We start from the raw sequence: 13,917 nt of genomic DNA on the forward strand, positions 1-13,917 counted from the left end.
TGTGTGTCAGTAAGCAGCGCATTAATATAGAATGGTAATTAAAGGCTCTAATGCACACCAGCACACCAGTATAGGTGTGTGTATTGTAGGAGCTAGACGACGTATGATGACATGTGACGGCATAGTAGTGGTGTCCCAATTCTTAGGGGAATATTTTCACCCCTACCCCTTGACGCTCTGTTTCAAGGGACAAGGGGAAGGGGTAGGCGGAGGGGTAGGGGAAGGGGTATAAAATAGAATTGGGATTGGGCCTTGGTGTTGTTTCCAAACAAAAGGAAATATATCAGCTATCGGCCAAAAAGAGTTGAAAAATATTGGCATATTGGATATTGGCAAAAATCCAATATCGTGCATCCCTAGTAACATCTCGTCTGACCACAGTTTACTGATGTTCTACTGAAGCTGCCTCGTCACCTGTACCGTTTCCATGCTCGCTTGACACCTGTCGCTGAGGCAAAGTAGAGTGCATCTGAAAAGTCTCCCATTCTGCGTCTAAATAAACAAAATTCTTGTCAAGGAAAAAGAGACGGAGGAAGCAGTTGTGAGTGGGGTGGCCAAAACTAGCTCTGCCCCTGCGTTAACTGCGTTAAATATTTTTAACGCTGTTAAAGTGAAATAATTAATCGTCTGCGTTAATTTTGACAGCACTAGTTGTTTTATTAGTTATCAGTTTTAGTCATTTTAGTAGATCAACTTAAATATTTTTAGCTAAAGCAACATCACTAAATTTCAGTTTAATTTCAGTTAAATGATTTTTTAACGATAACAACACTGCTTTGTTTATAGGTTTATAATGAAGTAAATCATCATTCCCATATAAGCTGTCAAAAAAAACAAAAAAAAAGACTTGGCCTGTAAAGAAAGTCTTTAGATGGAAAGTAAAGTCATTGTAAACTGAGCTTTGAATGGCAGAAATGGGCTTTTATTATGATCCATGTGTCAGTTTGTCGATGTGCTATAACTGGAAGAGAGCACTGGAACAAGCACATCCTCCTCCTGCCCTTCAGCCTAGAGAATGAATGATCGATCTTGCGTCCGCTCCATGCTTGCTATATGTCTTTCATGTGTTGGCCCCTTTGTCATTTTTATTTTTGTTTTGACCTGAATTATCTCAGTTTCCCTTCCTCCCCCCTTATTTGTTCTATGTCTCTGTGGCAGAGGTTCTGACATTTTTATTATTTTTTTTTTGGTCCCATCTGGCAGCTGCACAGCTTGTTTGTGTTGGCTGAGCCCTGCTTGTTCCAATGCTTTGCTTCTCTTTCGTGGAACAGACCGAGCAGGAGGAGGGGCTCCAGTTCCTCTGTCCGCACCAGCAATCATGATAAAGGACCTTGGGCCGTTAGCACACTGGCTCCCTCATCAAACGAAGGAAAAAAGACCCTCTCCACCAACTGCAGTCCTGCACTTAGGCTGATGTTAGTGTAAAGGAGGCCTTACATTTTCGTTTTGCATTTACTGCGTGCACTTATATTTTCACTTAATTGTCTGACTGTCAGCCTGCATATGAAACGCTGCTCTAGACGGTGACTATGTTCACATTTGAAACCTGAATATTTAGTATTTAGATAATTTTGCTTTGTTTACCTTGTTTTTTATGAGTAACCTACATTTGTGTGAATGTACATCAGTGTGAACTGACCCAGCCCCCTGCCTGTTTAAAAAAAACTATAACGTCACCTGCTTTGCAGATGCTGAAAACCTTTATAACAAGATCTCATGTTTGGAGGGCTGTCAAGTAAACTCAAATTGCAAACTTAATTTCCTAATACTGCTCTATTGATTTCTTGTAAAGCTTAGATGGTTTTGAAAGTTTAAATGGAAGTGAAACATCTCGTTTCTGCACTGACTATGCTGGCCTTCAGATATTTTTCAGTACAGTATCAACTTTATTGATGCTGTATAATGTTGTTTGCACCTGTTGGATAAATATGGTTCAATAATATAATATTCTTTGTCAGATTAATTTATTAAAAAATTACATGAAAAATGCAATTCATACTGTGACTTGAATACATCTCTTCTGTAATGAGAACGTTTTTAATTTCTGAATTCTGAAATGGAAAAAATCTTACCCAACCCTAAATTTTTGAACAGTAGTGCATGTCATTGACTTGCATTTATTGTATCAAATGTGTGACTCTAGATACAAAGAGACCGATTCTGAAAATTCAGATCTGTGGTACATGTTTTTACATGTTCATGAACATTGGAGAAAGATTTTACTCCTGACTTCTGCTGCTATGAGAGACACTTTTTAAACTCTTTAAACTTGCACTAACAGCATAAAACATTGTGCTCATTGTGTTTTGTGTGTGTGGATGGTGTTTCCCAAGTCTCTGTTCATGTGGGTACCACCTACAGGACTTTGTTCGGATTGGCCAGTACTTGCTCTGTTTAGCTTTTCTCTCACTTGTTCATCTGCCTCTTCTCTCTTCATATTTTTCCACCTCTTCTTGGTCCTTTCTTTCTGTTGATGACATCCATATCCTGGTATTCATCACGTATGTTAACATCATTGTATGCTGTGCATGTTTAGATGTTTGGCCATTCCAGTCATGCCAATCATGCATATTTTACCCTTCGACCCACATTATGCGTTTCTGTCATATGTATCAGATCTTAAGAGTTCTGTGCTTATCGTCACTCTGAAGATCAGATAAGGTTTTGAAAGGCAAAAAAAATTAGCACCATTGAGCACAGAAAGCTACATTTCTAAGAACTAGCAAGGCCAGGTTACTTTGTTCTTGTAGGTAATTCAGTCCCAACTAGTTTGCACAGTGAATCTGACTTCATTTTTCAGATTTGTTTTTTAAATTTCTGTTGTCATATGAAAAATGGTAGAATTGCAATGCTTTTTACTTTCCTTGTTAGGAAAGTAGGCCTGAAGGGATGTGATGATTGAATGTGTTTGAAATGTTGTTTTTTTCCCTTTTTTATGGAAAAAAGTAAGGAAGAGAGAGACAGAGATAGATCATCAGTAACCAGACAGGAATTTTGTCTGATTCAGTCCAGAGCAGGAATGATTTGGAGCATGCATTTCGGTTTGCCGTCTGGCTTTAAACTGAAGTGAGATCTGTTTTGTGGGCCCTGTCACAGTGGCAAACAGTGAAATGTAGAAAACTCGGGTCCTCCCAAAAGTTTGACAGTTTCCAAACTAAGGAAATGGCAGTCTGACTATAGTCAAAAAGGCATTCTTATAACATGATCTGCACAAAATTTTGTGTGTATAATATATATATTTCCAGTTTATTTCACATAAAAACTTGTTCTAACAGCACAAACTATTCACTATTGATTTAAAAAAAAAACTTCACTGAGAGATAGCGCAAGCATGTGAGTGCAACAAAGAAGGGCAAGCTTAATAAATGTAACTGAAATATTCACTTTAATTTTTTAGATTCATATTTCAACATATTCCCATTTGGTGTTTGATGATACATAAGCATTACTTTTTCTTCATAGCTGGGCTGACACAATTTAAGGTGAACTGCTGATTATTCCCGTGACGTGAACCTGGTCACAGGTCTGTGCTCTTGAAAAGGTCGGCGGTCTAAATGCTTCTTTTATTGTGATTCTTTTCCTTTTAAAGCAGATAACACGACCGTCACTGGAAGACAAGACAGACGACAAGAACGAAGAGGACAGATCAGAGAAATCAGAGAAGAAAGAGGACGAGGAGAAGAAGGAAGAGGAGGAGAAAGATGAAAAAGAGGACTTTAAGTAAGTCCCATGTTTTTGTTTTCTTAAAAAGTAGAATTAATTATAAAAAAAACTGGGATTTTTGACTTTTCTGTGAACACACAAAACCGTACAGAAGTGGTTTTGAGATCTGTGTGAGCTCATGTTATGGAAGCTCTGCGATAAACTCCAAAAGACCTAATACATCAGCAGGTGAGAAACTCGCACAGTATCTGCATTCCTAACTCTGTGTTCTGCTCGCTCTGACCATCTGAATAGATTTGTTTATATCTAGGTTTGAATTGAGTTCATTGTGGAGGAGAGCCTTTATTCCTCGCCTTTGCCTCCGCAGGGACATCAGTAAAGATAAAGAGAAGTGTGAGGGAGAGGAGGAAGAGGGTAAGGAGCAAAGCACGCCACGCGGCCGAAAGACCGCCAACAGCCAGGGACGTCGTAAGGGCCGCATCACCACCCGCTCCATGGCCAATAATGAAGCTGCATCTGTGGTGGCAGAGGAACCACCTCCACCGCCACCTGAACCAGGTAACATTTGTTGAGCATGTGTTTTTATGCCTTGCAAGCTTAAACATTTGGTTTGCATTAAATATTATTGCCATTCATTTTACATAAGCTTTTCTAAAAACAGTTGTGCTGCTTAATATTTGTGTAAATTCCTTTTTGTCTGCATTCTTTGATGAATAGAAATGAAATGGAAGTGTTTAAAAAAAAATTTAAGTAACACTTTAGTATAGGGACCAATGCTCACTATTAAGTAGTTGGTTATTAGCATTAACATATTGGCTGTTTATTAGTACGTATAAAGCACATATTCTGCATGACCATATTCTACATCCCTAATCCTAGGGCTGGGCGATATATTCATATCGTTCGGTATCAATAATTATTAACATTTTTTATAACCTTTTTTAAAACAAAAAGCAATGGAAAAAAAAAACGTTTAAATTTAACCACTGTATTTATAATTATTACAATTTATTGAGACAAACAACAAATATTTTTTGTTTTAACAATCAAACACAATAAAAATTAAATATCTAATTTCTAATGTTTTATATGCAGATTAAATAGGTCTTTATTGCATGGGTCTAATTGTCTCCCGAGGCCACAGGAGGGCGCAATGAACAAAATAATGCAGCGCATTTATCAAGTAACTCTATAAAAACGTGCATTACGTCTAAATTAACTCATAAAAATCTAATATAATTTCGTAAATTGCATGAACAATTATGAACAAAACAGCATCATGTATTTATGCATTGCTTAATCCAAAGAGCCGAAGCGCCATTCACACAGACTGCATTTAAAAACATATGGGACGCAGTGAAAATGAATAAACATCCACGAATTCGTGACGTGTTTTCTAAAAGTTTAAACTGTTTTAACTTTGCATGGCTTTCTATACATCTCTTGTGTGAGACGCGAGTGCAGCAGTCGTATTTGTCCATCTAAAAAATGCGTTGAATATGCGTTCTGTGTGAATGGCTTCTCCGCATTGAGCTTCTATATTTCTCTAATATTTTGAATGAATAACGCAGCAGCGGCGCATCTTGTGGGCTAGACTAATAAAACATTCAAATGCAACAACGTCACTTACATCATTATCACCGCATCTCGCGCGCCACTGATGACGCTCCCTGATGCACACCTAACATTCAAATGCAAATGTTTATTTTAAATTCGACTAATATTCATTCTTTATTCACAATCTCCTCATCACAGGCAGGAACAGCACTCATTTCAGCATGTGTTCGTGTTTTTGTGTGCTGTCTGCGTCACTCATAGTAGGCTACGTGCCTATATCGTGCGCTATATCGAACATTTTTTCTATCGATATTGAAGGTGTACCGTCGATAAATATAGATACCGTTTTATCGCCCAGGCCTACCTAATCCTACCCAATACCTAAACTTAACAATTATCTTACTAGCTATTAATAAGCAGCAAATCAGGAGTTTATTGAGGCAAAAGTCATAGTTGGTGGTTTGTTAGTAGCGAGAATTGGACCTTAAAATTAATATTTTAAACTAGGGATGTCAACGATTAATCGATGATCGATTAATTGTCGATAAGAGATGCAATCGATTAAAGCTATCGATGGTCGATTAAGACATTTGGATTTGTGCCGAATGAGACATGAGGAATAAGCTCCAAATACATCTAGCCAAACTCGCGCTTGCTCCGTCTCGTATGCACGCAAGCATGCACTGTCACGATCTAATACACTGTAAATGCCGGATTTTAAAAAACAAATAGGCCTACCGGAATGCAAAAATTTAAAATCTGACATTTTCTGCAACAGGATCCAGCAGGATCAAATTAAGTACTGGTCAGACTCATAATACTCACATGATAATGTTTCATGTGAGCAACAGTGTGTTTTGCTGCAGCAGCGCCGATGGAAGCGGTTCACTGACTGCGCAGCACAGCCACACGCGCCACAGTTACGTTTGGGATAATTTTATTTTAAATGCCATAATGTCAGTTGAAAACATTGCAATTGTGTTTTAAAATACAAAAACGAGCACCACAAAACCATTTAAAGAGGCGCGTTCAGCGGTCCCCGTGACGGGATAGGAAACAGTCAACAAAGTAAAAAAAAGGGGGTTTTTAGTAACTGTTGCACATCCTGTCATGCTGGGCTGCATAGACGCATTTTGCAGCATTAAGGTTAACGATTAATCGATTAATTGATCGTTAATTTAAACGACGATCGATCATGGAAATGATCGAAAATTGACATCCCTATTTTAAACCTAAAATTTTAAATGTCTTTACTGTCACTTTTGAGCAATTTTTGCAAATCAAAAACCTAATCAATTGTTCTGATAAATGATTTTATGAAAAAAAAGAAAGAAAAAAAATTATAAAAGAAAATTAACATCAAATGAAAATTATAAATACATTTTTAAGGCACACAAAACAAGATATTAAAATATGGGGCCAGTAAACATGTAAGTAAAAATTTGAGTTTCTGAGAACTAGCAGAAAAAAACATTAGTAAAAAGTTTTTTTATTTTTTTATCTTACCTTATTGTATAAACTTAACTCATTTTCATTCAGTCAAACAGTTTCACAAACTGAAATGTAAAAAATAACAACTCGGGAACAACTGAGAACTAGAGATTCATGTTTCTTTTTTTAATGATTAGTCCGAACAAACTGATTTGCTTATAATGCATTCAACTTCCCAATGATAGGGCACGTAAACATAAGCACAAATGAGCCCAAGTCATGATGGTTTATTCTGTGTGTTGCTTAGTTCTGCCGGAGCCCACACCCCCCTCTAAAACTGAGCCGGTGCAGAAACCAGCACGAGAGCCTGCAAAACTCTCTCCCACAGCCAGCACAGAGACACGAGGTAAGCACTACCTTTTTCCTCACATACATTCCCTCTCTTTCTGTTCAAATAGCTTCTCACATTAACACACTCACTCACTTTGTCACCTCTCAAAAAGGTGCATTTGTGCTGTGATGTCTGTCTGCTGATCGTGTGGTCAGTCTGTGAGCGGTTCCTCTGTGACCTCATTACAAAGCCTAAAAGTCACCTAGATTGCTGCTTTCTCTGGCCGCAGCGTGGTATATGCGTGCGTTAGTGGTGTTTGATTCAAATGTTACCGTGATCGCAGGGCTGCTGTACAGAAACACTGAGGATTTGATCCCTGAGGCTGACAAATCACCAATACTTCTCTTCTGTTCTTTCGCCGTCATGACATCTAGACAGTTTCTCTTCATTTTACTGTTTATTCCCTTTGCACTCTTTTGTTCCCTCTTTTCGCTGTTTTCTGTTGCTCTTTTGCTCCGTCTCTCTCTCTCTCACTCTTTCTGTGAGATTGTTTGTCCCTCTCTTCTTCCTGCCACCCAACGCCAGACTCAAGGTCTCTGAGTTTGTGTTGCTGTGGTGACAGCGGGTGGGGGGATCGCCATGGAGACAATAATGAGAGGCAGGTAAACGCGGCGAGTCTCAGGAGGAGTTTGATTAGAGCGAAAAGGGGAATGAAAGAACGGCCTGATTTTTTCATTTAGCTTTCAGTGCCACTTTAAAATGAATTAAGAGACCTCATTGTTCTGTAAACAGTGTTCATTACGTTTACCCCTGAACAGCATCCAGGTCAGAAATTGTAGCTGATTAACGTGCTGTACCTTGAAGTTTAGTCACCAGTTGTGTTTCAGCCTGTACTCCACAGGCTGAAACACAACTGGTGACTAAACTTCAGGCTCCAGTCTGACCTCCGTCCTCTGTATTATGATCTGATGGACCAGTAAAGCTGTTAAAAGGGTTAGTTCAACCAAAAATGAAAAATCTGTGAGTAATTACTCACCCTCATGATGTTCCAAACCTGTAAGACCTTCATTCATCTTCAGAACACAAATTAAGATATTCTTGATGAATTCCGAGAGCTTTCTGACCCTGCATAGACAGCAATGCAACTGACACATTCAAGGCTCAGAAAAGGTATTAAGGACATCATTAAAGTAGTCAGTGTGACTAGTGGTTCAACTTTAATTTTATGAAGCTACGAGAATCATTTTTGTGCACAAAGAAAACAAGAATAAAGACTTTATTCAACATTTCTTCTCCTCCTGTGCATGCATTCCTCTGCTTGTAAACAAGGCGCAGTGCATGCTTGTTCTTCAGCAGCAGCAGCATGCACATGTGTTGTGGGACTCTCAATAATGGCGGAGGATGGGATGAGGAGGAGAAGAATTGTTGAATAAAGTTATTTTTGTTTTCTTTGCGCACAAAAAGTATTGTCGTAGCTTCATAAAATTACGGTTGAACCACTGCTGTCACATGGTCTTCTTTAATGTTGTCCTAACTACCTTTCTGGGCATTGAACATGTCAGTTGCATTGCTGTCTATGGAGGGTCAGAAAGCTCTCGGGTTTCATCAAAAATAATTTATTAATAATTCATTTTATTTGTGTTCTGAAGATGAACGAAGGTCTTACGGGTTTCAATGACATGCCGGGGTGAGTAATTAATGACAGAATTTTCATTTTTGGGTGAACTTTTCCTTTAAACCTCAAGCCCTAGTAGGCCCAACGAGATTCTGCCTGTCTCACCTGAAAAATCTTGTCTGTGCTTGATTTTTATCTTCTCTGTCTTTGAAGTAAGTTTAAAGTTATAAACCGGCGCTCAAGAGCCATAATGCACCAATTCCATGTCCAAACCGCCATCAACATGACAAAGCAGTGGACTACGAGCATATAAACGTAACACGCACACACTCAGGGGTCATGGGGTAACGCAAACAGCGTCTAGTGTGTCACCAAAGAGACGTTTATTTGAAGAGTTTTAGCAGAGACTCGCCGCACAAGTCATCCAAACACTGCGGGGGGGAAACACTCTCACTCTCGCATAAATGTCAGAGGTTCACACTGTGCTAAATCTGTCTTAGTGTTTAGTCAATTTCAAGGAGACCCTCGGAGTGGGCGGGAGAGGAGAGCACAGGCTGTCTTTCTTTACCATGCTGTCTTTCTCTCTCTCTCTCTCTCTGTCTTTCTCTCTCTCTTGCTCTTGCTGTAGTTTGAGTGGAAATTACGTAGGGAGGGGTTGTTGCACTGCTCGCTTCAGCTCGGCTACTGTTATGAGACAGACTGCCTAATGATATGGGTGAGTGAGTGAGAGTGTGTGTGCTGGTCTTAGACCCAGAAGGGTGGTGCTTCTGCACTCCTCCACTGACTGCTTGAGATCAGCTGACTGGACTCTCTCCTAGAGACCGAGCGAGAAAGAGAGAGTTGAGCCTGCATAGTTGAGTCCAGTAAGCACCAGGGAGGGAAAGCAGTAAATGGGGCAAAGGACAGAAAGCGGTTGAGGACGGAGAGAGAGAGACTGTGGGAGGGAGGGAAGGTCTGGAGGAGGGTGGAGGTCTCCGCAGCACCCGAGTGTAAACAGATAGAAAGGGAGGGTGTGAGATGAGCCGTGTCGTGTAGCGCTGCTCGAGTTTTTCCTCACTGACACTGACGGTGTGTGTCGCTACAGGCGCAGTTGAAGCTGGAGAGACGTCTCGCTGGACGGAGGAGGAGATGGAGATCGCCAAAAAAGGTACTGCTTGACTTTTACTTCATCTCCCTCCCCCACCCCCTCTCCTTCTCTGGTTCTCAATTGGCTCTGTCTGATCTCGTTTTCACACATACACAAACTTTTCACCTCACTTTTGCTCTACTTATTTGATGTCTCTGGTTTTGCATGTTTTCTCATGTTGGGGAAGTTGGTTGGGGTTGCACTTGTGAGCATCCTCTTTGTAGTGATTATTCAGATTAGGATTGTACAGAAGAAACTGAAGTAACTGTGTGACTGTTTGACATACTAGAAACTTTACAAGACGACCAATCACCCCTAGACAGAATTCCCCCCCTGTGAAAGAATGATCAAGGTTTTGAGTTTATAGTTTAATGGGTTTTAAAAAAAAAAATTTTTTAGCAAATCTCTCAGAAAACATGTCCAGGTCACATGTCACCCCAAAATCAAAGGGGAAGAAAAAGGAATTATGAGTTACAGGAAACTAAAGCCTTGTTCTTGGACCATTATGCTTTTTTGTATTATGGCATTATTTCATGACAGTTCACAAAATCCTTATTACTGCAAAAAAAAAAAAAAAAAAGCTATGGTTAATGCAATGCAAATATATATTATATGTAAATATACACTACTGTTGAAAGTTTGGATCAGTAAGAAAAAAATTTTTTCAGCAAAGACATTAATTTGATGTCATAGTAAAGGCATTTATAATGTTGCAGTTAAAATGTTATGATTTCCATTTCAAATAAATGCCGTTCTTTTGAACTTTCTTTTCATCAAGAATCCTGAAGAAATGTCAACAAAAATATTGTGTATTTAAATATAATTTGTATAATAATACAAATAATAATACGTTTTACTATTTTAAATTGTCCGTTCAAGTCTATATTTTACAGATTCAAATGTATTCAAATTTTTAAATGCATTGCGTTGCTTATCGAGCACAGAGGAGTGCACTTCCTCAATCAGCCGTGTTCATCTGCACATTTGTATGTAACCAAGATACTAACTATTCTACAGTGAATCTCTTTCATTTTGATTGCTAAAATAAATTGATTACAGTATTTTCTTCATATTTGCAGTTCAGTAATATAGTGTATTTTTTGCATTGCAGTAATGATTTTTTTAAATTTTTTTTATTAGGTCTTCAAATGTGCTTCACTTTTTCAAGAGAATAGAATTTCCTGTTTCCTCCTTTAGATTTATTGGTGAAATATGACTTGGACATGATCTTGACAGCTTTCACAAGATTCTCTTGAACAAGTTGAGGTTCAGTTTGCAAGTGTGTTGCCACAGTCACTGTCACAGCAGAAATAGACGAAGGAAAAGAAGCTTTGTCTTGTTTGCACTGAATCAAACAGTGGTATTTACCGGTTGTTGTTTTTGACTGATTGTATTAACTGTCTGGAAAGGAGGATGGTAAAAATTTGCTTTATGTACTTATTTAGATTATAACCACAACTTTTGTGAAGCAGTTTTTCTGAATTTGTTGATCAACCCTGGTCGTTATGGATTTGTAGACTGTTTATTATTTATATATCACTTTTGAAATTTTAAGTGACGTATATCCAAAGATGAAGGCACACTTATATTTTTGCATTAAGAACATTTACACACACACACACACACACACACATATATTGACAGATAAACAAATTTAAGTTTTATAAGTGTTTGTATAAATAAAAAATTAAAAGCACTCACAGAAGCATTAACACACAAACCCCTTGGACTCTTTAAAGCATCAGAGTTTGCAGAAGTGTTTTCAGGTCAGGCTGCGGTCATCTGAGTGCATTCCTTGTGCTTCCTCTTTCTTTGTGGTCTTTTTTAGTCCTCTCTTTAGTGGAGGGGAAGTTCAATCCACTGAGGAACAAACATGAAGGTGTGTGTGTGTGTGTTTCTCCCTGTATCTTTTGCACAGACCTCTGGTGAGCCATCAATGTCACTGCACAGTCTTAACATGACAGATTGGGGACTAGGAGAACTGCACACTGAGTTTGAGTATTTGTTTAGAGGAACTGAGTGTTGTTTCGTATTCTGTTGAGAACCACTGTAGCTGCCAAGCAGAACTGAGAGGCGCTGCTCTGTTTGCTGAAACAACAGGTGGCCATGAGCAGAAAATATACAGCTCATCAGAAGTTTTTTTAGTTCATTAAATCACTCACCTTCTTGTTTGTATTATAACATCAAGCATAAGCCAGGTTTTACTCTGTCGCACAAGGCCAGTGAAAAGAGATAACAGAGGGAAGCTCTGTGTTAGGACCGTATCAAGGTAAACCGCTGCGGCTCAAGGTGGTTGATCTTGAACCATGATGTTCGCGGCGATTAATTCAGTACTCATGACACCATGAGTACTCAATCAGTACACCACACACACTTTCATTATGATTTTTGGTGCTGGTTGAGGCCTCTTTTCCAGCACACTGTGGCCAACTTCTACAACGTAATAACAGATTCAGTCAAGAACAGTGGCATTTTTATGCAGGTCTTTGACAAATGACAAACACTCTTAAACCGGTGTCATTTCAGGACATTTGGTTCTTAGTAGTACATCGAGGAGCTTTGACCGGTTAACGGCTAACAAGATCCATTGATGGGCTTTTTAAGGTGATATATGAGATGTGGCAGGTGGAGAAGAGCTCATCTGAATTCCATCTCAACTTGTTTACTGAGCATTTGTACACTGAAAAAAATGTTTCATTCGTCCAATTAAAAAAAATCTAGGGTAATGATTCACATCTATATTTTTTTACTTGAGCCAATGAAAAATAAATAACTTGCCCTAAGGGTACAATTCTGGAATGAATAATTCACTTAAAGCGCAATGCGAGTCTCTGTTCTCTCTGCAATCTCTGATGTAGGGCTGAAACGATTCCTCGAATACATTGAGTAACTCGAATACAAAAAATTTTTTGCCTCGAGGCTTCGTTTAATCCATTTACTGTAACTACACACGGAACACCGTGTTTCCCCACTGACCATTATTACTGACGCACAACCCGATAAACTCTGGACCATAGACTATAAAAAAAAGCGCTGGACCTATTTAAGATCGTAAATCAATATGGTGGCTAGTTATAATGTCCCTACGTTAGCTATGTTTTGAGAAAGACTAAACGCCATTGTGCATAAAAATACCACAGAAAGAACGTTAGTCAATATCACATGAAGAGTGCCAGATTTCACCTCTAAAATCGGCATGATTACAAATGTGATTTTATTCAACAGTTCAATAAACAAGAAGGTAATATTATGAGACTTACGTTTCAGACAGTATATTGCCTGTTTTTGCTTTATTTTGCCAACAAAAAAAAATCCAAACACAGCCACAGTGCTGTTTTGCGTCTCTGTGCAACATGATGGCGTTTCGTTCCTGAATGAATCAATCGTTCTGTTCAATTGAAATGACTTTTTAACAGTGATTTGCTGCCACCTGCTGGCGGGTTTAATTTGACATTTAAAGTATCTTTTCGTTTTTAAAATAATTTTAAATATCAGTATTCAATGTTTTATGTTTTAAATAACAAAATATTATTTATGAATTTGTAACTGCATTTAAAATAATTTTAAATATCATTATTCAATGTTTTATGTTTTAAATAACAAAATATTATTTATGAATTTGTAACTGCAGGTTAAATGCATTCATGTCCCTCTGTGTGGGAAATCCATCCCATGCAGCTTCTGTGTTTCCTCTGCATTGCACAGATGAATTTTGATACTGATATAATTTGTTTGGTAACAGCCCAAATGTCTTTTATTCTAATTGACTGATTAAATGTAAGAATTTGACTCAAAAGATGATGCACACTTTTAGAAAAAAAAACTAGTTTTACACACACACCAGTATGTAAAGGGACATTTAAGAGGGTTTATTCTCCAAATAACTCTAATTTCATGTTGCAGAAAAATGTGTTTAGAAATTGTGTATGGTCTCTTGTTCTTGTTCCAAGTTACCTTCCTGTCCACTGATTTTTGCCTTTCACAAAAGCCACAAAGCCTTCCAAGAAGACAGTAAAGGCTTATGTCATGCTTGATCTTTAGTTAGGCTGAAACTTGAAAGTTAATTTGCACGACATAAATGCAATGTTTAGGTATTATTTTTATTTTTATTACTATTATTTTGATTTATGCCTTCGTTTTAGTTTGTACTGTTTACCTTTTTTTTAAAGTAATGTGAAATTGATTTTTGTATTT

At 38.2% G+C, this 13,917-nt stretch overlaps 1 protein-coding gene across 1 annotated transcript in view; it reads left to right on the top strand.

Moving 5' to 3' along the window:
- The window catches only part of ncor1 (nuclear receptor corepressor 1), a 104,256-nt gene that overhangs the window by 47,191 nt on the left and 43,148 nt on the right, over positions 1-13,917 (top strand). The window contains 4 exon segments of the mRNA XM_016477050.1: positions 3,590-3,720; positions 4,031-4,221; positions 6,959-7,057; positions 9,682-9,744. Of these exon segments, the coding sequence (XP_016332536.1) occupies positions 3,590-3,720; positions 4,031-4,221; positions 6,959-7,057; positions 9,682-9,744 (484 nt within the window).

This window comes from Sinocyclocheilus anshuiensis, unplaced genomic scaffold (genome assembly GCF_001515605.1).
Source record: "Sinocyclocheilus anshuiensis isolate Anshui unplaced genomic scaffold, SAMN03320099.WGS_v1.1 scaffold697, whole genome shotgun sequence".
In the NCBI taxonomy this organism is placed as follows: Eukaryota; Metazoa; Chordata; class Actinopteri; order Cypriniformes; family Cyprinidae; genus Sinocyclocheilus; species Sinocyclocheilus anshuiensis.